Source organism: Heptranchias perlo, chromosome 6 (genome assembly GCF_035084215.1).
Source record: "Heptranchias perlo isolate sHepPer1 chromosome 6, sHepPer1.hap1, whole genome shotgun sequence".
In the NCBI taxonomy this organism is placed as follows: domain Eukaryota; kingdom Metazoa; phylum Chordata; class Chondrichthyes; order Hexanchiformes; family Hexanchidae; genus Heptranchias; species Heptranchias perlo.
This window is the reverse complement of record NC_090330.1, coordinates 53,515,661-53,536,616: the sequence shown is the minus strand read 5'-3', so window position 1 is coordinate 53,536,616 and position 20,956 is coordinate 53,515,661. Positions and strand designations below refer to the sequence as shown.

General features: G+C 42.1%; 1 protein-coding gene across 1 annotated transcript in view; it reads right to left on the bottom strand.

Moving 5' to 3' along the window:
- tmem135 (transmembrane protein 135) overlaps positions 1 to 20,956 on the bottom strand; it is a 362,855-nt gene that overhangs the window by 11,008 nt on the left and 330,891 nt on the right. Inside the window, exons 11-14 of the mRNA XM_067986325.1 lie at positions 13,092 to 13,155; positions 12,421 to 12,497; positions 6,581 to 6,679; positions 890 to 957 (exon numbers count right to left, since the gene is read on the bottom strand). Of these exons, the coding sequence (XP_067842426.1) occupies positions 890 to 957; positions 6,581 to 6,679; positions 12,421 to 12,497; positions 13,092 to 13,155 (308 nt within the window). The remainder of the gene's footprint in view (positions 1 to 889; positions 958 to 6,580; positions 6,680 to 12,420; positions 12,498 to 13,091; positions 13,156 to 20,956) is intronic.

Genomic DNA, 20,956 nt, shown 5'->3' with positions numbered 1-20,956 from the left:
ATCGCACAGAAATACAACAGCTCATACGACTGGGAAAAACATATTGGAAGTCTCTAGCTGAAAGTAGATTGTCTCTCTCAGTTAAGCATATAATAGCCTGTTGAAAAAAACTGTATAGAAGTCAGTGATTCTTTCACACATCCACATCCCCCTCTGCTCGAGGTCATATGACAAACAGCACCTTTGAAGACAGTGAAAGAGTAAAATGAAGAACAAAATCAGGCTGCAATTCAATTGTTAACAGATAAGCTGCATTATGGCCTGGTGGATCCACAAATCTGTTTGGCCACCTTTATGGAAAAGCTTTAGCAAAGACACTTCACACCACTGCCGCGTTCTTAGCCTTCAATAAGATAATCACTCTCGTGGTAAACTGAAATCAAGGGACTAACTAGTTGCTAGGGTTTACACATTCAAGGGCCATTTACATCAAACCCCTTGATGCATCACCTGACATCAGAAGTACCAAGAGACATAGCAGACTTCCACAAACCACACTACCATTCATCTGCAGCTGACCCTGTGACTAAAGTCCCAAAGTCAAATATTTTATAACTCAGCCCTCAAACCTGGACAGTATGTTATGTAGGCAAGTCTATCATTACATATATTGTATTTTTGAAGATTTTTAGAGAACACGAGCTTAAAGAGGAAATAGAGCATTCATTTAGGAAACAAAATGTTTTTTGTAAATCATACTAGATTTTTCATTTTGAAAAATGTGTATCTTTATCAGAAATAGTGGCACTTTCAAGAGATAAATTAAAGAGATGCAGACTATGATTCTTTTCTTTAAAGTTACATGTCAAATGTCTTCAAAATAAAAATCTGAAAGAGTGATTTCTAAAACCAACGCAACAGTGTGATTGCGGTCAACTGAGACACTTACCTTCCCTTTGTAAGCCTCAGCAGAAACTTCCAGTAGGAAGGCCGTAGGTTCTGTACTTCCATCACTGCCTAAAAATGATGAGGAGAGTTAATCACGATGTTTTTTAAAATTCTCAAATGAAATGCAATTGCACCTGAACATATAGAATATTTTACTGAATTGCATTTTTATGTTGATTTAATCCCACAGAAAAGCTTTTCAAACCTGCATTCCTCTGATAAGTGTGCCACATTCCTTTTCTAAATTACCCATTTAATGACTCCCATTTTTCTGCACATGCTAACGGCACCTTCCTGTTAACTGCATTTTTCTTCCACACAGTATTCAGTATGAGAATCTTACAACAGTATATGGTTTACACAGAATAGAAATGTTAGGTTTCATGGACTAGTTGCTCCTGCACTCATTATGACAATTGTTTACTTCCATCTCCTTTGATTCCTGTGGCTGATGCCATTCCCTAACCTGTTCCAAGGATTCTTACAATGTTGTTTAGAACTAGATCCCAGGATGTGTGTGAAGGTGGTGTAGGTTGATTCATGGTGTTTTTGATTCTTGGCTTCACTCTATGCCTTCCCCAAAGACTAGGCAAAAATTGGAGCTCATCCCGTGGGGAATACAACACACTTTCTATCATTCCATGGCACAGGCTACCCAAGTGCAATGTTTACTAATAAACTTCTGGTTCTTTGCATCTCCTTATAGCAGAATGGCAGCATCATACCATTTGAAAACAGATCAGCCCTGAATTAGGCCGAGAGATACCAGTATGCAAATGCTTAACATGTTTGATCCCATCTCCTCACTCTGCTGTTACAGCCAAGATGTTAACCCATCTATTTTAAATAGATCAATGACTCCATTAGAATAGCAGAGAGGAATTTCAGGCGAATGTATTAAACTTCATACACTAATATCCTAAGGCTTAATTTTAGTGTCATTGTTTTGTTTTGTGCAATGTTAAAATATTCTTTATAGTTTATTCTGATGCAGGCTAACTGTGAAAGATACATCAATCAGTGGGACTCTTTAATGTGTTTAAAGATAACACTAACTAGTATTTTGAGAAAAAAAAGTGATAGTAACAAAGTAATGTTTCTGGCAAAAGATCACTGACCCATCTAGCTTACCCGTCTAAACTTCCCAGCAGGTTCCTTACTGTGATTATAGAACTAATAACCCAGTATTCCAACTACCAACAGGAATTCATCCAGTTGTCTTTTTAAAACCTGCCATGGTTTTCTGATCCACCACCACTAGGGTTGCCAACTCCAGTTGGACGAATTCCTGGAGGTTTCATTACATTACCTACCACCTCCTTCCGCCCCACACAGTCAAACAGCTTTTTCCCCATTTCCAATATTTCTATAACTAATAAACAAAAGTGTTTAAAGAAAATGAAAAAAAAAACAATTTCTTCAATACCCCTATGATTTTTCTCCTGGGTTACTTGCAGAAGTGTCCAGGAGATTGATCTTTAATTCCTGGAGACTCCAGGACAATTCTGGAGGGTTGGCAAACCTAACCACCACACTGGTAATCTGTTCCACTAAAAGAAGTTGCGTAAATTAATTATTTTCCTTTGACACCCTGAACTTCAAATCCCGTCCCTAAATTCAAAGTCTCCATAATGGTAAAAATCTTGAAGATTTCTACATAGTTGCCAATTATCTGGTTTCCGTGTGGACTATCAGCTTTTCCAGGCTGCATTTCTGCTGTTCATGCAAGGCCTGGAAATCAGCAATTTTCCAGACACCAGCACCAGCGACTGTATTATTAAGGTCAGTATTGTCTTGATAAACTGCAATAATATTCACTGTAAGTGAATGATGTGACATTGGGTGAGGAAGCATAAGCGCAGTGGCTCATCTATACTTCCCTCTTATCTTTAAAGTTCAGCGTTAGAATTGGAGGGAGGATTGGCTGTGTGGGCAAGGAAAAAGGGGGAAGCAGTGGAGGGAGCTGAATGGATAGTCTCTACCTTGGGGATATGGGTGCAGAAGCAGAGGGAGGGGTATACAGATGCAGTTGGTAGTGGAAAATAGAAGCTGGGGGTTATCTCTGCTCTTCAGGATGATCCTGGAGTAGTGGGTGCTTTTGGCAGAGAGGACTGATGGTGCTTGATGTGATCCAGTCAGATCTGGTGCTGGATGACTAAACCAGTTGTACACCAGATACACTCAAATCTGTGCTCCTTGGACTTGAGAGAGCAAAGATGGGGCATACCGTGGATGGGAGAGCAAAGGTTTTTCTGGGGAGAAGTGCATCAAGGTGAGGCGAGGGAGTGGTTGAATAAATCAACTGCTGCAGAAGTATCCTGGTGAATGGAAGGCCAAAGGATAGGCAGTTGGGAACTCGAAAGTGCAATTGTAAGCCAGAGAACCAACAAACTCCCAGATACTGTTGAAAGATAATTGCATTGTTCATGACCTTTCGTCATCGGCCTGAAACGTCAACTCTGTTTCTTTCTCCACAGATGCTGCCTGACTTGCTGAATATTTCCAGTATTTTCTGTTTTTATTTCAGATTTCCAGCATCTGCAGTATTTCGCTTTTGATCAACTAAAACCAGAGTGTGTTCCCACCTGAACATAGGTCAACATAGTTTTTCAGTTTTGCAGATGCTGATCAACTCTTCTGATGTCTCCTATTGAAAATTCACCTGAGTTTGTGCCTTCCATTAGCTCTGCCATCACAGTCATAACATTTTTGTGTGGCTCTGTCACATGACCAAAAGAGAAAGTGTTTTATAACATTGTGCGATTACACTGGGAAATGAATTAGGTCGATTAAGAGGAAAAGAGAGCTATAAGAGCATAAGAAATAGGAGCAGGAGTAGGCCATTCGGCCCCTCGAACCTGCTCCACCATTCAATCAGATCATGGCTGATCGTCGACCTCAACTCCACTTTCCTGCCCGATCTCCATATCCCTTGATTCCCCTAGAGTCCAGAAATCTGTCTATCTCAGCCTTGAATATATTCAATGACTCAGCATCCACAACCTCTGGGGTGGAGAATTCTAAAGATTCACAACCCTCTGAGTGAAGAAATTCCTCCTCATCTCAGTCTTAAATGGCCGACCCCTTATCCTACAACTATGCCCCCTAGTTCTAGACTCTTTAGGCAGGGGAAACAATCTCTCAGCATTTACCCTGTCAAGCACCCTCATAATCTTATATGTTTCAATGAGATCACCTCTCATTCTTCTAAACTCCAGACAGTATAGGCCCATTCTACTCAACCTCGCCTCATTGGACAACCCTCTCATCCCAGGAATTAATCTAGTGAACCTTTGCTGCACTGCCTCTAAGACAAGTATATCCTTCCTTAGATAAGAGACCAAAACTGTACCCAGTACTCCAGGTGAGGTCTCACTAAAGCCCTGTACAATGTAGTAAGACTTCCTTACTCTTGTACTCCAACCCCCTTGCAATAAAAGCCAACATTCCATTTGCTTTCCTAATTGCTTGCTGTACCTGCATACTAACTTTTTATGTTTCTTGTACGAGAACACCCAAATTTCTCTGAACACCACCATTTAATAGTTTCTCACCATACTAAAAAAAATATTGCTGTACATACTTAAAATTCCTGTGTATATAGTGTTATTTTAAATCTGGTCTGTTCCTTCTAGTTATTTTATTGTTTAATATAAATAATAATCATTTAATCACTAGTTATATTTCTTCCTGATATAAGCATGCACCTTATAAATTCCCTTTTCTATCCAGGAGGTTCCTAGATTGCCTGCCCCTGCTCCAACTTCAAAGTTATGGACTGACGTTTTCAATGCACTGCTCCATTGTCTTGTCTACAGTAATATGGACCGGGGGCTTGCACAAGGTTTCTGGGGTGGTGGGTTGGTTGGGCTTGCATGTGTAATTTGAAATTCTCCCCAACTTTTACAGTATATCTTTCAAATTTAATATATAAATAAATATATTTGATGTCATCTCACACTGCTTCAAGCATCATCCATCAACACTGAATTATTACACTCAGAACAAATATAGCCACAGCAGATGCATAATTGAGAAACTTGGCAGATCTGATGTTCTGGTGAGAAATTCGGTTTTACTGATACTGTTGGGATTTGATTTGATATTCTGATGGTTTTGGTACAGAAATCATTCTGCAGAAATTGAGATCTACTGTGTCGAATAGCATTCCTAGCCTTAAATTGTACATTGTGACTTGCAGTTATTGTTTCAACAAAGTATTACTTATTTTTATTTCCTGAGAATGATCAATTCAATTGGTGCTATCCTTCCAAGTGACTCAGTTGGGTGGGGCATTTTGTGACCAAAAGCATTACAAAGATAACTGCACATACAGTTGAGAATAATTATTGGTGAGAAATATTGAATGTTTCCAGCTAATCCAGTTTGGTCTTTTACTGCCCCTTGAATAGTTACACTGTATTTGGCAACATGAAAGAACAAGTAGTAAAAGAACCTGAGCTCTCCTATTCTGATCTAAATACCTTCAGCTGTTATCATCTTGAGTAGCAATGAAATCATGTGGTTAAAATGCACAGGTGCAGAAATAGGTAGAACTGCTCAAAATTGCACTTTTGTATAATTAGATTAAATAAAAGGGGCGATGCAACAAAGCCATGTACATATTGAGCTGGAAACAGTTGTAGTTTTGAAAATCAGACACATAATACAAAAATAAATGCTGAACCGGGTTTCCTTGTGCTCATCAGGTGAGGTGTGTTAGTGCTGGGTATGGAATACTTTTCCATGTTGGCTACATGGAGTCAGTATCAAGCCCAAGTCATGCACAACATTGTCAGATGCTAATTATTGCTGTTATGCTATAAGTGTGGTTCTGAATGAACGCTGTTGTATATGCATTTTGGCAGCACTGAACAACTGCTGGGCAGACACAGCAAGTAATGGTCTGACTATAGCTTTATCTCACATCAACTGTAGTATAATTACAAGGGGCTAACGGAGTAGTATAATTACAAGGGGCTTGAAATTCAAGCAAGTCATGTCGCCACATCAGGGTATCTGCATTACCAAAAATGCCTCGAGATTCAGAGTAAATTGGAGTGGCATCATCAAGGGCAGGTACAGTGCTGGTGTATAATATGCCTCATGCTTGATGGTGCTTATATAAGTGTAACAGCAGCATAAAGCTTCCTAGATACTGCTTCAACCTCCAAAGCAGACACTGTACTACATGTATGTCATTGTCCGTTTCTCAAATCATCCATCCTTACGATCTCTATAAATAACATTACTAATTAACTGCCAACTGGTGGCCATTTTGTGCTGTGTACCCAAGTTCACTAGGTTTATTTCACCTAAGATCATTACAGCCAGAAGAGAGACTTGATCTTATTAGCCCTGGCTGGATATGAAACCAGGTCCAATAGGTAAAGAAACTATCTGCCACCGAGTTCCTCTCTTATTATCAATTCCAGTTGAACTGCATCATACTGAACAGAAACTGAACGTAAGAGGGCACGTGTTCAGATCGCAGATTTTCAAAGACAGCCTCCAAAATGTTGTTTTAATCGATCATTGTTTATAGCATATACATGAATATTTTGTTACATCATAAAATAGAGTCTTCAGTCATTTTAGTTAATAGTGCAGCTCCTCCTGATTTGAAATACACTAAGTAGGGATTTCTAAATAATAATGTACTCATAAATCTGTCACATCACTTGGTACTTACTGCTTGAAAACATATGGCTGTGGAAATCGCATAGATGATGGTGTCTGCATGCGCAAAGTATGGACATTTTCCTGCTTCAATGCCTTTGAAATACATTGTCTGCCAGCAAAGATGAATACCAATTATTTATAGAAGTAATCTGACCACGATAATTTAAATTTTAATACTGGAACTTGCAGTATTCCAACAATTATGAAGAAGTCCAATATCCTGCAATATTTTACATATTTGAACTCAGCACAAAACACTGCTGGCATTCCCCTCATGTGAGGTGCAAGTGACCAATAATGGCAGTGTTTATTCGGGAAAACTATTAAAACAGTGACACTTGGAAGACCGGACCCTTGTGCAAGGTAACAGAGCGTTTTTCAACGATAAGAATTTTTACCAGCAGGAAAACCACTGAATGTATTATTCAAAACTTGTTTCTGTGACAAATTGGCCTCAATGCACCAGAGTTAGGGAAGGGAAAATGACCAGGGCTCCCACTTCTCATAGCTATCCAGTGACCCCTGCTGGAAGTGCATGTGTGGACACTGAATAAGGACAGAATAATGCTCAGCTGCGATGTCCCATGGTGAAATAACCTGTCCACACTCACCGCCAAGCCTCACATATGGAGAATAGTAATATGGACAAGGTACTGAAGGGTGCCAGGCACCTTGGTACCATACCCAGCAATAGGAGAGAGGAGAAAACTGGCAGAGAAAATTGGTGGAAAAAAATGTGTCTGCTTACTCCAGCTGTTGCACCAAGTTCAGGCTAATTTAAATTAAGTTAAAGATGGAATGCATACAGTAAAAAACGTATCTTTGTGCTGTTTTGACATACCTTTTTAAGGATTTCTAACAGTATTCCTTTCAGTTTTAAACATACAATTTCTAATGTTCTGCATTACCTGCAGTCACTGAAAATTGACTAAGTTTGTTGAAGAAATAGTGCTGAGACCTGGGGCCTCTGATGTCAGTGCCACGCTGGTAGGCCCACCAAATTCAAAAACAAGAACACTGTGGTATGCTGAGCAAATAGGCAGACAGTTCCTACTTACAGTCTCACAATAGCCACTCTGTGTGCCAGTTGAGAGTCTGAGGGGGGAAATAGGTACAGCAATAGACAGTAACGAAGGGCTATCACCCATTTATACAAGGAGTGTCAAGCCAGTGCAGATACATCAATAGTAGCAACCACAGAAAGTGGGAAACCAGCTGAAGAATCAGTAGACTATGACTGGGCCAGCGGCAAGTGAGTGGAGCTACAAATGTATTTGAGATATAGAGGTTCTACTTTGATTATCATAGTGTAATTCAATATAACTTTATTCAGGGGACCATCAATAGGCCAAATTTCAATATATTGAGATATTTAATGTATAAAGGCTCCAGTATATCTTTTTTTCTCTTTTCATGTGCTGATGGACCTGGTGTATCTCCAATATTTTCTGTTTTTATTTCATATTTTCAGCATTTGCAATTTTTTTCCTGTTATTTTTCCTAAATACTGTTAGAGAAAGATGAATAGAAATAGCAGAAATTTAATTTTTTTAAAACTACAGTGGTATATATTTATAACCACAGATAATGGAAGATTACTGTAACCTTAAAACTATTGCTAGTCACTTGCAAGAAGCATTCTGTTTCACACACCCCAGCTTTGCTGGAGTGTTAAAAGTACATCAAGTAAATTTAAAGACCAGGATCGTAGTAAAACAGAAACTTTTTGGGTTTATCTGGGATCAAATTTTAACAGACTTAAATTGAATAGTCTCCAGGGGTTGATGCATTTTGGGAAAACAAACAGTGAAAGGAAATATACTCTAAATGGTAATACTCTTAACAGAGAGATGTCAGATATATATTTATAGATATATAGAGTGCAAGTGAAAAAGGCCATTAAAAAGGCAAATGAGAATCAGGGTTTTATACATAGGGCCATTGACTATAAAAGCAAGGAAGTGTTGTTGAATTTACAAGACATTAATTAGACCACAGTTGCAATATTGCAGGTATTTCTGAGCATTCCCTTATAACAACAATTTGAAATTATATAGAAATTTTCAAGTAGAAAAACGTCTCAAAGCGCATCACAGAGGCATAACCAGACAAAAATGGACACCGAGCCAAATGATATATGAGGAGGAGTGACCAAAAGCATGGTCAAAGAGATGGGTTTTATGCAGGGCCTTAAAGGACAAGAGGTAGTTGGAAAGGCAGAGGGGATTAGGGAGGGAATTCGAAAACAGAGGCCTAGACATGTGAAGGCATGGTTGTCGTTGGGGCAAAGGGAGGAGGGGATGCACAAAAGGCCAGAGTCAGAGACAGAGAGAGTTCAGTGGGGTTGTAGGGCTGGAAAAAGTTTTTCCTCACATGAAGGCCATGGCCAGATTTAAACACAGGGATGAGAGTTTTAAATTGGAGACGTTGGGGGGGCTGGAAGCCAATGCAGATCACCAAGGATGGGGGAGAAGTGAGCGGAACCTGGTGCGGGATAGAATACGGGCAGCAGAGTTTTGGATAAATTGAAGTTTACAGAGAGTGGAGGATGGAAGGCCAGTTAGGAGAACATTGAATAGTCGAGTCTAGAGGTGACAACGGCATGGATGAGAGTTTCAGTGGCAGATGGGCTGAAGCAGGGATAGAGGCGGGTGATGTTAAGGAAGTGAAAGTAGACGGTCTTTGTGATGGAGAGGAGATGGGGTTTGAAGCTCTGCTCGGGGTTGAATTGTGAACAGTCTGGTTTAGCCTGAGACAATGACCGGGGAAGGGGATGAAATCAATGGCAAGTGGCGGAGGCTAAAGATGACGGCTTCAGTCTCCCCAATGTTTAACTGCAGGACATTGCGGCTCATCCAAGACCAGATATCAGACAAGCAGTCTGACAACACAGATTCAGTGGAGGGGTCAAGAGAGCTGGTGGAGAGTTGGAGCTGGGTGCAGTCAGCATACATGTGGAACCTGACCCCATGTCTGTGGATGATGTCACCAAGGAACAGCATGGAGATAAGGAAGAAGAATGGGCAAAGGACAGATCCTTGGGGGACTCTGGAGATAATGGTGCAAAGGAAGGAAGAGAACAAAGCTCTTGCTATCCACAATCTTGATTGTGGATAATCTATCGATATCCTGACCTTGACAGAAACTGGCTCACGCTTCTCCCCTCTCTGAAGCCTCCTGCCAGGCTACACATTCCATTAAATTCCTTGCCCAAATTTTGGATGCTTCTTGTTGTCAGGTCCCATCATGGCCTCTTTACTTACTCCTTTGGCACCTTGTTTTCCTTTTAGCACCTTCCCACCCAACAACTGAGGCAACATTGTTAATGGATCCCTTTGCTGAGGCACCATACCTCGCCCTTTCAAAATTGCCATCACCACCTCTGTCCTCAAAATGGCTCCCCCTTGACCTATATGTCCTCTCCAACTACCAATCCATCTCTAACCCCCCTTTCCTCTCCAAGGTCCTTGAATGTGTCATCACCTCTCCCACAACATCTCTTTCACAGCCCTGGTCAAAGTACCAAATGACATTCCTCTGTGACTAAGATCACATTGTGTTGTCCCTCTCTGGTGTCCAGCTTCATGGGATTATTATTGTGTGCTCCCACTACTACCTGCCCCAATACATCAATGGGTTCTCTTTCATTTGCATAATCACCTCTGGGGTTCCCTAAGGATTCATCCTTCACCCCCCTCTTCTTCATCATCTCCATGCTGTCATTTGGTGATCATTCACAAGAAGGGTCAGTTTCTACACAAATGCTGATGACATCAAGCTCTCCACCATCTCTGGGCTGTCAGCCTCCCTGTCTGACAACAAGTTGTGAATGATTTCCTCCAACTGATAATCCATTATTTTCAGCACTTGCCATAAACGTCACTCCTTTGCCACTGACTCCATCTCCCCACCCTGGCCATTCACCAAGGATGAATCAGGCCATACAAAATCTCAGCATTAGATTTCAAACCCCAAACCCCATTCATCACCAAGACTGCTTACTTTTCACCTCTGCAACATCCCCCATTTCTGCCCCACCTCACTCCCACTGCCAACAAAATCCTTATCCATGCTTTTGTCACCTCTAAACTCAATTTATTCAATGTCCTTGTTGCTAGCCTCCCAAACCCACTTTTCATAAACTTGAACTCATGCAAAACTCAACCAATTGTGTCCCGTCCTACACTAAGGCTCGCTCATCCATCACCCCAATCCTTGACGACCTACCTGGGCTCCCTGTCTCCCAATGCATTGAATTTAAAATCTCTATCTTCATTCACAAATCCTTCCATGTTCTTGCCGCACCCATTCTTGGCAATCTTCTCTAGACTTATGTCCCCTAACTGAAGCCTTCTATGCATCCCTTGCAACTTTTGACCTGCTTGATGGCACAGCTTTCAGCTGCTTTGGCCCTACTCTGAAACTCCCTCCCAGCACTCCACTACCTCTCTCTCTGCCCTGAAAAAACCTTCTCAAAATCCATTTTATCGATCAAGCTGTTGGTCACCTCTCCTAATCTCAATCATGATTCAGCATGATTCCTTTTTCTCCCCTCTGTAAAGCATCTTGGATAGTTTTATATATTACAGGCACTATATAAATGCAAATTGTTGTTGAAAGCAAAACTGAAGTGGAGGAGGAGAGAGAGCAAAACAGTAAACTGAGAGAAACAGACGTAAAGGAAGACAGAGACATAGTGAAAAAGAGGGAGAGATTTTTTTGCAGACTTACCCACAACCAGTATTCTTAGCTAGAGGGGCGTGAGTTTTTTGGTGTGGCCCAGCCTGAAAAAGTTTGAGAACCACTGAATCAGATAGATATGTTCAAATTTATTGTCAAGAATGACAATTGGCTTGAGCCAGCCTTGAGCGACGGCATGTGGAGGGGCCTCCATGTTCCAACCATCATTTGATCAGTGGTTGCGCCAATGATTGAGACAAAGTCTATAACATTATTTAAAAGGGAATTGGAATATGAAAAGGAAGAATAAAAAATGATACGAAGACAGGGCAGGGAGATTAGAGTACAGTTTCAGTTGAAGAGCTAGTACCAACAAAGGCAAAATGGGCTGAATGTTCTCCTTCTGTGCTGCAATTTCTATGATTTTAGAAGACTAACTACAACACAACAGCTCAAGAGGGAAAACAAGAAATTTTAGTAGCTATTCTAACAAGGGCTCACAAATGGATGGAAACAAATTGACTTTCAAAACAGATACAATGGCCTGATATTTCTTCCCCCCTCCCCGCCCCCCCCCCCCAAATGCCCAGGAGCAGATCAGCCGGAGTGCATAGGACATTGCCCAGGTGCAGGCCTACCCCTTACCAGGGGCTTGCACCGAGAAGTGGAGATGGAAAACCAGCTGCTGCTGCAGGTCATGGCTGCAGCCTGCAGGACCTTCTGGCTGCTGTCTGGCCCCATAAATCCATTGGGGACCTGTGGGAACAAAATATGTGCCACTTACCTTTTTAGGTTTCTCTGGCCTTGCTGCCTGCTCCCCTCAGATCCTCTGTCTAAAAGAGGACAGGTGCAAAGGCTACAACCAACTTTTTCTGAGTGCCTGCCTGGAAAACTAGAGGAAAATGAAGCGGCTGAAACCCTCAGGAGATCCCCAGGGGATGGAGACCCGGCATTGCATGGTTCCAACCCATTTCCTCTTGTGTGTCTGGGAACTGAGCATCCCCCAGTCATAGAGGAGGGGAAAATCTGCTCCATTTAGTAAGGAGACAGAGAAGGATATGATCACCATATTGCCTAAATGTAGGTAAAGAAATACAGTTGTCGACATACTGTAAAGTAACAAAAGTCCAAACTAACACTTATATAAAGACAAAAAGCATTTTCTTTTACCTCCACAAGTTTGGAAGCCAGGTACATGGAGATGGTTGTGCTTTTGTAAAACATCATGGACATTCCTGCTAAGAAACCTGTATTTAAAAAAAACAGGATTGACATACTTAAAAATAGGCAATAGCAATCAAATGTAAAACCTTTGTCTACTCTTTGACTGATATCTTGGGTTGCACGGTATATAGCTCTATAATACCTTCGTCTTCGAAAAATATTTGAACTGTACACTTTCACACTGAAAGCTACCTGTGGAAGGCACATTATTTGTCAAGCTGGATATGAAAATGATTTCATGTGCAGTTCTCCATCTGAGATCGCATGCAATAGGGATCAGACAGGGCATCATTCAGTTTTATTTTTTCTTCCATTTTCAGATATGTTTCAAAGTATAGATTTGTTTCAAAGTATAAGAAGAACAATTGTGCAGCACATGGCACAGTCACGCTCAAATCGTGTGACTATAAGTACCTCGTGCAAGAATTCTTAAGATACTATGCAAATGAATGGCATTAATTTTTCAAAAGAATACAATTAAAAAGCATTTGGTGGACTTTTGTTTATTATCCTTCCTTTTGATCTGTATCATATTATAAACCGTAATCTTGCAGACGTGTGCAGAATGGGTTGAGAAAGCTCTTGAAAGAGAATTGAAAAAATATTATTACTCTCACCAGCAATCAGTGCATGAAGTTCATCATCCAAATTTCTCACCCATCGGAGGAAGCAACTTGTGCCCTTGACATGAAATAAAAACACCAGGATCAAATGACTTGTGCCCATAGTACTGCAAATTACTGAAATACTATTACTTTAGTAAACGCTTTTTCTCAGATTCTGGAAAGCAATGAACTACCAAACACCTTGCCAACATAAAGTCTGTTCACCAAAATTTTAGATGGATGAAAATTGAACAAAGTTCTGAAGTTGCCATATACTGGGCTGGAACTTGCTGAAAAAATAACGGCGTGTGAATGATACACGATTTTGTTTATGTGCAAATCAGTCAGCAAATTCAGGGGATTAAGAGATACACCGTGAGATGCTAATCTCCAGAATTTGCTGGTCGATTTACACCGCTCCGTCGTTTGCTTTGCACAAACAGCATCTCACCCTTAGCCCCCCCATGATTTTTAAGAACTTGCTGGATTTGCACATTAATTGCCCATTAAACTTGCCACAGAAAGTTAAGTCTAGTAATTAACGGCTCAATAACAATGTTATAACTGTTAATGACTGCCAATCAACCTCTCTGACCCAGAAAATGAATTTAAACTGTGGAGTCTCATTCATACAGGTAGTGAATTGTTGTTGGAGATTTAAAAATTGTCAAATTTAAAATTTTTACATTATTCTTTCTTTCTTTTCCTGTCTCTTTTCTCTCTCTCTTAATCCAATCTTTCTTTCCCTCTCTATTTCTGTCTGTACCTGATTTGATTCTAATTCACCCTCCTTCTCAGTTATTCCTGTTTATTTCTCAATCCTTAAATCTCATTGGTTTAAAAGACAGACATGGTCTCGCTGTTCACCAAGGTCCCTGATGCCGTTACCCTCGCCACTCCGTTATCAGCTCAAACTTCCAGCAAGTTAGGATGCAAAACATTTTTGAGCTGAAGGGTGCAGGAAAAAGTTTAACTAATGACATGTGCCATGAGATACCCTGCTACAGCAAGATCTGGTCCATTATCATTGTGTATGGATTTCAAGTTTTCTTCTTTTCCCCAACGAGGGTCAGTCACAATTTTTTTCTTTCCTTGAGCTGAGCTTCCAACCCCATATCCTTTCCATCACCAAGACTTCTACCTCCATAATATCGCCCGTCTCCATTCCTGCCTCAGCCCATCTGCTGCTGAAACCCTCGTCGATGCTTTTGTTACTTCTAGACTCGACTATTCCAATGCTCTCCTGGTTGGCCTCTCATTGTCCACCGTCCATAAACTTTAGCTCACTCAAAACTCTGCTGCCCATATCCTAACTCGCACCAAATCCCATTCTCCCAAAAACCCCGTGTTTACTGATCTACATTGGCTCCCGGTCCACCAGTGCCTCGAATTTAAAATTCTAAGAATTGTGTTCAGATCCCTTCTTGGCCTCACCCTTCCCTATCTTTGTAACCTCCTCCAATCCTACAAACTTCTGAGAACTCTGCGTTCCTCTTGTGCATCCCCAACTGACTTCGCCCCACCATTCGTGGCCAAGCTTTCAGCTGTCTAGGCCTCAAGCTCTGGAATTCCCTCCCTAAACCTCTCCACCTCCTTTAAGATGCTCCTTAAAACCTACCTCTTTGACCAAGCTTTTGGTCACTTGTCTTAATGTCTCCTTCTTTGGCTCGGTGTCAATTTTTGTCTTATTACACTCCTGGGAAGCACCTTTTTACGATGTTAAAGGCGCTATATAAATGCAAGTTGCTGCTGTTGTTAAATTCAGGTATGTCCCACCCTTCTCCTTCTTTGGGGTCTCCTCACATCACACACACTTTCCAGCCAAGGGAACAGCCAGCCAACCTGCTTCCAGGTAACTGCCAGAATTGCCTTTTAGGTGTGTTAGAACATTCCCAGGGGACTTGCCCTTCCTTCCAAGGAAGCACCTGATGTTCACTTGACATCTCTCCATTACAGCTCCACTGAAATTCAGAACTTAGAATACGGAGAACACTATGACATGTTCCAACACTGCATAACATAGACATTGGGGCTCCAACATGCTGCAACACTTGGAAGCTTTACATTCAGATTTGTTCCTTGGTCAGCTCCCAAGACAAAAAAATGGTTGAGTTTCTAAAATTTAGTTTCCTGCTACAATAAATGAAATGCTTAGATTCTTACCAACCAAACTACTACTGAATTAATACAATTAATTTAAATTGCAGAGAACACTAATCAATTGAATCTCTGTTGCCAAAATTCATCAATGTAATCACATATAGATTATAACTGGAGGACATGCATTATAAGATCACCCTACGTATCAATGATCCATTGTCTCCTTAGTAATGCTTATCTGTCAATTATGTACAGAAGCTCGAAGTTTAAACTGCAGTAAATGCACAGTTGTTTAACAACACAAACATAAAACACAACAGTCAGACATTCATTTCTGGTGCAAAAACACAAAAGGAAAAACAGACCAACCATGGCTAACAAAAGAAATTGAGGATAGTATTAGATCCAAAGAGGAGTCACATAAAGTTGCCAGAAAAAGTAACAAGCCTGAGGATTCGGAGCAGTTTAGAATTCAGCAAAAAAGGACCAAGAGATTGATTAAGAGGGGAAAAATACAGTATGAGAGTAAACTTGCAAGGAACATAAAAGTGGACTGTAAAAGCTTCTACAAGTATGTAAAAAGAAAAAAATTAGTGAAGACAAATGTAGGTCCCTTACTTTCAGAAACAGGAAAATTTATAATGGAGAACAAGGAAATGGCAGAGCAATTAAACAAATACTTTGGTTCTGTCTTCACGGAAGAGGACTCAAATAACTTCCCAGAAATGCTAGGGAACCAAGGGTCTAGTGAGAAGGAGGAATTGAAGGAAATTAGTATTCGTAAAAAAAAAGTACTGGAGAAATTAATGGGACTGAAAGCCAATAAATCCCCACAGCCTGATAATCTGCATCCCAGAGTACTGAAAGAGGTAGCCATGGAAATAGTGGATGCATTGGTTGTCATCTTCCAAAATTCTATAGATTATGGAACAGTTCCCGCAGATTGAAGGGGGGCAAATGTAACCCCACTATTTAAAAAAGGAGAGAAAACAAGGAACGACAGACCAGTTAACCTAACATCTGTAGTAGGAAAAATGCTAGAGTCTATTATAAAGGATGTGATAACAGGACACTTGGAAAATCTCAGCAGGATTAGACAAAGTCAACATGGATTTATGAAAGGGAAATCATGTTTGACTATCCTACTAGAGTTTTTCGAGGATGTAACTGGCAGAATAGATAAGGAGAACCAGTGGATGTGGTTTATTTGGATTTTCAGTAGGCCTTTGATAAAGTCCCACATAAGAGGTTAGTGTGCAAAATTAAAGCACATGGGATTGGGGGTAATATACTGCATGGATTGAAAATTGGTTAACAGACAGGAAACAGAGAGTAGGAATAAATGGGTCTTTTTCGGGGTGGCAGGCGGTGACTAGTGGGGTACCACAGGGATCAGTGCTTGGGCCCGAGATATTCGCAATATATATCAATGATTTGGATGAGGGAACCAAATGTAATATTTCCAAGTTTGCTGACGACACAAATCTAGATGGAATAGTGAATTGTGAGAAGGATGCAAAGAGGCTTCAAGGCGATTTAGACAAGTTGAGTGAGTGGGCAAATACATGGCAGATGCAGTAAAACATAGATAAATGTGAAGTTATCCACTTTGGTAGGAAAAACAGAAAGGCAGAGTATTATTTAAATGGTAATAGATTGGGAAATGTTGATGTACAAAGGGACCTGGGTGTCCTTGTACACCAGTCCCTGGAAGCAAACATGCAGGTGTAGCAAGCAGTTAGGAAGGCAAATGGTATGTTGGCCTTCATTGCAAGAGGATTTGAGTATAGGAGCAAGGATGTCTTACTGCAGTTATACAGGGCCTTGGTGAGGCTAACCTGGATTATTATGTGCAGTTTTGGTCTCCTTACCAAAGAAAGGATATACTTGCCATAGAGGGAGTGCAGCAAAGGTTCACCAGACTGATTCCTGGGATGGCAGGACTATAGTATGAGGAGAGATTGGGTCGATTAGGCCTGTATTCGTTCGAGTTTAGAAGAATGAGAGGGGATCTCATTGAAACGTATAACATTCTGACAGGGCTAGACAGACTAGATGCAGGGAGGATGTTTCCCCTGGCTGGGGGGTCCAGAACGAAGGGTCACAGTCTCAGGATACGGGGTAGGACATTTAGGACTGAGATGAGTAGAAATTTCTTCACTCAGAGGATGGTGAACCTGTGGAATTTTCTACCACAGAAGGTTGTGGAGGCCAAGTCACTGAATATATTTAAGGAGATGATAGATAGATTTCTAGACACAAAAGGCATCAAAAGGTATGGGGAGAGAGTGGGAATATAGTACTGAGATAGAGGATCAGCCATCATCATATTGAATGGCGGAGCAGGCTCGAAGGGCCGAATGGCCTACTCCTGCTCCTATTTTCTACATTTCTATGTTAAATCCCAGTAAAATAAAAATTGTGTAAATACAATCACACATTTGACTGCCAACTGCTGCATTCAAACTACCATTTTACAGTGGTTCCAGGCCTTACTCTGTATAAGCTTTGAAATAGTGAATGACACTTTCAGTTATCACAAAATAATTTTTCATAATATTTTAAATTACTCAAATCTGAAACATTTTATGGTAAAATATCATAAAAATTGGATACATTGTATTCCAGTGAATATGGGAACTGCTTTCTCCATTTTACTGCAATGCATGTTTTCTATTTATACCTTGAATAAATTTTATATGATCTTCTAGCATATTTACAAAATACTTTTGCCACAGTTGCTGTCTATCTTGTGTTTTTAACCCATAACTAGTCGATCTTCCATAGTATTTCCCACAGTGTCAAGATCAAGTATAGTTTTCAGGTGAAGTGGGATTAGAGGGCAGGAAATAACTGGTCCAAGGTACGCAGATTTAATTCGCTCCACATTTTAAACTCATACATTCTGTCCCTATTTTTATATTTTTCTATTATACATTCCTATGTCCCCATTTATAATGGAAACTGACTATATAAATGTGGGTCGCATCTACTGCCATCACTATATTGGCAGTAACACATTCTGGTATTGCCACGGACAGTGGCAGGACCCGATAGTGCTTTATGTGGTCTAGCGATGAATGGCTAAACCAGTTGTCCGCCATAAACATTCAGGTCTGCGTACCTTGAACTTAAGGGAGTGGAGATGAGGGCCGTACCAGGGGGTATGACCAAGGTGAGAGAGAGTAATGGTTTAAATGGGGACAAGGGCCTCAAAGGTGGAGGTTAGGGTGATTGAGCAGATTGGTAGCTGCAGAAATGTCATGGTGAATGGAGGGCCAAAGGTTGACCGTTGAGAATTTGAAAGTGCGGTTATAAGTGACTTTGGGGGGGGGTGGGGGGGAGGAGTTTTTTCCAGTGGCGAAGACAGAAGGAAGTGAGGTTGGGAGGGGGGAGGGGGGAGGGGGAAGAGGTTTGTGGGTGGAGAGGGATGCAAGGAAGTGATCAGAGATGGCCTTATCTATGATTGACACAATGGGAGTAGAGAGGTCACGTGGGATGGCAAGGTCAAGGGGGTGACTGTGAATATGGGTAGGGGAGGTTATATGGAGGGAGAGATTAAGGGAGGATAAGAGGGCAGTAAACTCAGAGAAGAGAGGGCATGATGAGTTGAGATGGAGGTTGAAGTCACCAAGAATGAGAAGACACTCGGTGCAGAGCCTGAGGGAGGAAAACAGTGAAGATAGCTTGGTGAGAAACTTGGCGTGGTACTTGGAGGGGCGATAGAGAACAAGGATTTTAAAGGAGACGTGAGAGTTGCAACAAAGTGAGGTGCTCAAAGGATGGGAAGGTGCCAGAGGATTAGGGGGACAGACCAAGGTATGATTTGGTAATAAGGGCCACGTCGCAACCACGGCGGTCTGAGCGGGGCAAGTGGTGGGAGGTATAGCCAGGCAGGGAAGCTTCATTAAGGTGGAAGATGTTATCACCCTTCAGCCAGGTTTCCATCAAGGCCATGATGTCGATGCAATCATCCACAATAAGCTCATGGATGGCAAGGGCCTGGTTCAAAAGTGAACGGACATTCTGGAGGGAGATGCGGAAAGGGGCGGGGATAGCTGATCCACTGACAGAGTCCACAGGGTCAGCGCTGTGAGGGGTGAGTGGGTCAGGAAGGAGATTGGCAAGATTAGCCCCCATCGGGCACGCAGGGCGGGAAAGTTGGTGAGAGAATACGGTGGGGCAGTTGCGGTTGCTGCTCGTAAGGAGGCAGCACCGAGTGCCTCAATGGGCCCTTCGGAGGATGCCAAGAGAGGCCCAGAGGAAAGTTGAAGGCTTATCTAAGGAGGAGTCAAGGCTGGGATGGAGACAGGAGAGTAGGAAGGTCGAGGAATGCTGAAGAGTTGGGGTAGGAATTTGGGGGTGGGCAGAGTATTCGAGAAGGGAAAAATGAAAGGAGGCATGACTACAGAAGAGAGGGGCCTAGGAGGAGTAAAGAGAAAAGAAAAAAGGGGAAATAGAAGCGATGGGCTCGGGTCTGGAGCGGCAGCCAAAACATGCATGCGAATGGACACAGGGAAACTCAAGTTAGATAGATGTGGTTACATAGCAAGATTGGGATAGATATGTCCTGGTAATAAACAGGGAATAGAGATGGGACAATAGGAGGGAGTCCAAAGTTAAAGTCAGTGTTCCCGTGGTGGGATAAGGTTGACGCAGATAGGGTGGAGTCTTCTTGGAGCATCGACAAACTGACGTCCAGGTTCGGAAACAGGTGCGGAGGGCAAACCAATAGGTTGCCTCCAATTCCATGTGCTCTCATGTATGTTAGCAGTCTCTTAGTGGAACCTTGTCAAACGCTATCAGCATGATCTGATAAAAACTCCTACCAAACTCCCCTGTCCTCTGGAGGAGTGAGGCCTCCACATTGAGCAGTCTCCCATCTCGCTTTGACTCTGGAAACACTCCACACCAGGCTAACGGGCCCCTTCAAATACGTGGCCCTATGAACGGACACTGCATGTTCATGCCGGGGCTGTAGCCATTTCTCTGTGAGGCTGAATTTGACACATCCACAACATTGACTAGCTTACATAATTTGAGCTGCAAGGTTGGTTTTGTGAGGTGCATTTCATTCAATGAGAATGGGTGACGGTGACATCATTGGAAGTGATGTCACTAGCGGAGCCGTAGTTTTTCTCGCATGCACTGAGAGTGATGTCATCGGATGGCCCAGCGCACGTACAGGAGGACGTCCTGGGTCAATCGAAAATCGACATTGTCACTAATCGCTCAGTCAAACTAAACACTGTGGGAGAGAGCTGCGATGACTGATGGGGCATTGTGTGTGGGCCATGGATTGTTTCCAGGTTTATTGGGTAGAAAATGGGGGCGGGGGTCACCTTTTACATTACAAAGTGAATAATGACACTGAGTCCGATGACGTCACTTGCCGCGCTTGCGCCGGGTTTTCTGAGAAATCAACTCGCTGCCATTCATGCTCAGGAGTGTGATCCAAGTCTAACAGGGAAGAGAGTGGGGGGGGGGGGGGGGGGGGGAGGGGAAGTGTGATCCATCTCCCCAGCTGGACCACGTTCTCCCTCTTACACCCCCTTAGATCTGGATCACATTCTCTCCCCTACCGCACCCCCCTCTTATCCATCTGGGCTCCCCCCTTCCCCCCGCTGCTTCTGCTCCCCCCTTACACCCTACCCCCTGCTCTCCCCTTCCTTCTACTTCTGCTGCCCCCATCCCCCTGCTTTTCCCAAGCTCTGCTCTCCTCCCCTCTTACGGCTACCTGCATTGGCAGCACTTTGGTTGCTCAGCCCCCAGTCCGC